The 2,464-nt window shown below is 37.5% G+C and overlaps 1 protein-coding gene across 1 annotated transcript; it reads right to left on the bottom strand.

Moving 5' to 3' along the window:
* Nucleotides 1-602: 602 nt before the first annotated feature.
* On the bottom strand, nucleotides 603-2,207 carry LOC133312272 (rust resistance kinase Lr10-like). Its single transcript, XM_061513447.1, has 3 exons — nucleotides 2,175-2,207; nucleotides 1,839-2,057; nucleotides 603-1,744 (listed from the first exon to the last, which is right to left on the bottom strand). The coding sequence occupies exons 2-3, from the start codon at nucleotides 2,035-2,037 to the stop codon at nucleotides 636-638; spliced, it is 1,308 nt and encodes a 435-aa protein (XP_061369431.1). The 5' UTR covers nucleotides 2,038-2,057; nucleotides 2,175-2,207; the 3' UTR covers nucleotides 603-635.
* Between the last annotated feature and the right edge of the window lie 257 nt (nucleotides 2,208-2,464).

Raw genomic sequence — 2,464 nt, 5'->3', positions numbered from 1 at the left:
ACTTTTTTTATCTTATAATCAGAATGGATGAAGGACTGTGCCAAAAATCAATGATCCTGTGCAGAACAACAATAATGCTATGGAAATCGACACTGACATTTTGCATATCAACAACAAAGTCCATGTACCTGCAAGCCGGTTCATTGTGTTTCCCGACACTAACGCTAGTAAAAGCCACGCTGATATTTTGCACATAAAAGGGTACATGTCAGACAACCTTGACCAATTCATATTAGAAATTGTAAAAGTATTGAACTTATGAACACAGATTTTAGCGAGAATTTTTCTCTTGGCCAAAAGTCCATATGTAGACTCTTGCGACATTGTATACTGTGTAGACCAACTTAAAATTAATTAAATTGTATTGTACTTTTTTAAAAAATAAAATAAAAAGTTTATAGAAAAATAAAGCCAAAGAGTATAACGAATGTGATCGACTAGTAATAACCGATGACTACATTTCCATACAAGACTCACTTTTAACAGAGTTGATGATTTACCGAGAAATATAAATAATTAAACAAAAATCTAAATAAACGAAAAAAAAATTCGAATTAGTTTTCATTTGAATCGATAAGAAACATCCTCTGAAATACATATTTTATTTAGATTCTTTTTACAATGATTACCTTCTCTCATTCTTGTATAACTTCCAACTCCAAGCTTGAATATCTTGCCGGAATTGTAGTACCAATGGAAGTTGTTGAATCAAAAGGACTTGGAGGCACCATTAAATTTCCTTCATCTTGACCCTCCAACATTTGCAGCACAGCTTTCATGGATGGACGGTTCACTGGGTGCCACTGAATGCACCAAAGTCCAACAATTGCAAGTTTCTTTACAATTTTAAGATCTTCAGTTCCCTCAATTTCTATATGTATATCTCGTCCTTCAAGTAGATTATGAATCCATTCTGGATACAGAACTTGTAAAGTTTCATCAGATGACTTGCCTATATTCTTTCTACCTCCAACCATTTCAAGCAATAACATCCCATAACTATATATATCAGATTTATAAGACACGTTTCCAAAGTTTCTCGAAAAAACTTCAGGTGCAATGTAACCTAAGGTCCCCCTGGCAGCAGTTACTGACACTATGCTTTGATTCTTAGAACACAACTTTGCCAAACCAAAATCCGAAATTTTTGGAACAAACTTGTCATCTAATAAAACATTGTGAGGATTAATGTCAAAGTGAAGAATTCGATGATCACAACCCTGATGAAGATACTCAATCCCTTCAGCTATGCCAAGAGAAATTTGTTGCAGCTTCTCCCAACCAAGGAAACGGTCCTTGTCAATGTCATGAAGTGGAATTATGAAGTTCTGCAATGACCCATTTGGAAAGAAATTGTAAACAAGAGCACGATAGAATCCATCAGCACAGAATCCAAGCAAGCGAACCACATTGATGTGGTGGATTTTGCCCATAGCTTCCACTTCATTGATGAACTCTTTCCCATTTCCCTCTGTGTTGTTGAGCATCTTCACAGCCACCAGAATTTCATTTGAGAGTTTACCTTTGAAAACTGCTCCATGAGCTCCTTCACCTAACTTGTCCCTAAAATTATTTGTAATCCTCTTTATATCAGCATAAGAGAATCTTGCAGGGTTAAGTGCCCTGTAATCCTCTAAGAACTTTTCAATTCGAGCCTGATCTTCGCCTTTCGCTTTAAAATAACGATAGACACGCAAACACGCTATGAAAATCAGCATCACCAGAATTGAGCCAACGAACACAGCTGCATATAGAACATTAATCAGTTTCAGGAAAATCCATCTGAAATTTTTGTATAGGAAAAACAAAGGACTAACAGTGAATTTGTGTTGTCTAACCTGTGGCATCTAAAACTATCTTCTTTATTGGTTTGTGATAACGGTCAAAACATTCGATGTCGTCTCGAGTGCCGTTGTTCTTGAGTGTACACATCTTGCCTTGTGTTTCACACTTGCTACAATCTGGTTTCGACCATGTCAATCCCAACTTATTTGCTTGCAGTTCGTATGGGTCTATGTTTGAAGACACGTCGTACATCTTGGTGCAGGAAAATAGGTCTGATCCAAGGAGTTTGTCGGTGGAGTCAGCAGCATAAATCGGACACGAAAACGTGACTTGTAGATAGTCAGCATTAACTGAATCACAGTTGAGGAAAGTGATGTTATCAGTCATACCTCCGAATGTCTCGAATTGATGAAAAGGAGAAATTGATGATTGATAGAGCTTCAATAACTGTTTTGGAAGACAATTTTCGGGGTCAGATACGTATAAAAGCTGTTGTGTATAATCTATGCTTCTGACTTTGAGTTTGATTGGAGGCAGCTCAAGCAGCGTCTCCCTTTTATCTGAGCAAGTTAGATCAAACCCACTACTATGGCTACATTCATCTGCCTCACTGTCTTTGATTCGGAAGGGGAATCGGATCTCAGGGCCGTGACGTCCGCACCTCAAATCCATTGCGATG

This window comes from Gastrolobium bilobum, unplaced genomic scaffold (genome assembly GCF_033153095.1).
Source record: "Gastrolobium bilobum isolate Gb01-03AN ecotype WA unplaced genomic scaffold, APGP_CSIRO_Gbil_v1 utg168953, whole genome shotgun sequence".
In the NCBI taxonomy this organism is placed as follows: Eukaryota; Viridiplantae; Streptophyta; class Magnoliopsida; order Fabales; family Fabaceae; genus Gastrolobium; species Gastrolobium bilobum.
The sequence above is the reverse complement of the archived record's forward strand: the minus strand, read 5'-3'. Positions and strand labels throughout refer to the sequence as shown.

Coding starts and splice junctions, on each gene's coding strand:
- LOC133312272 (XM_061513447.1), bottom strand. CDS start 2,037: ATGTACGACGTGTCTTCAAACATAGACCCATACGAACTGCAAGCAAAT. Junction 1,745..1,838: donor GATAGTTTTAGATGCCACAG/GTTAGACAACAC, acceptor TTCTATATGCAG/CTGTGTTCGTTGGCTCAATT.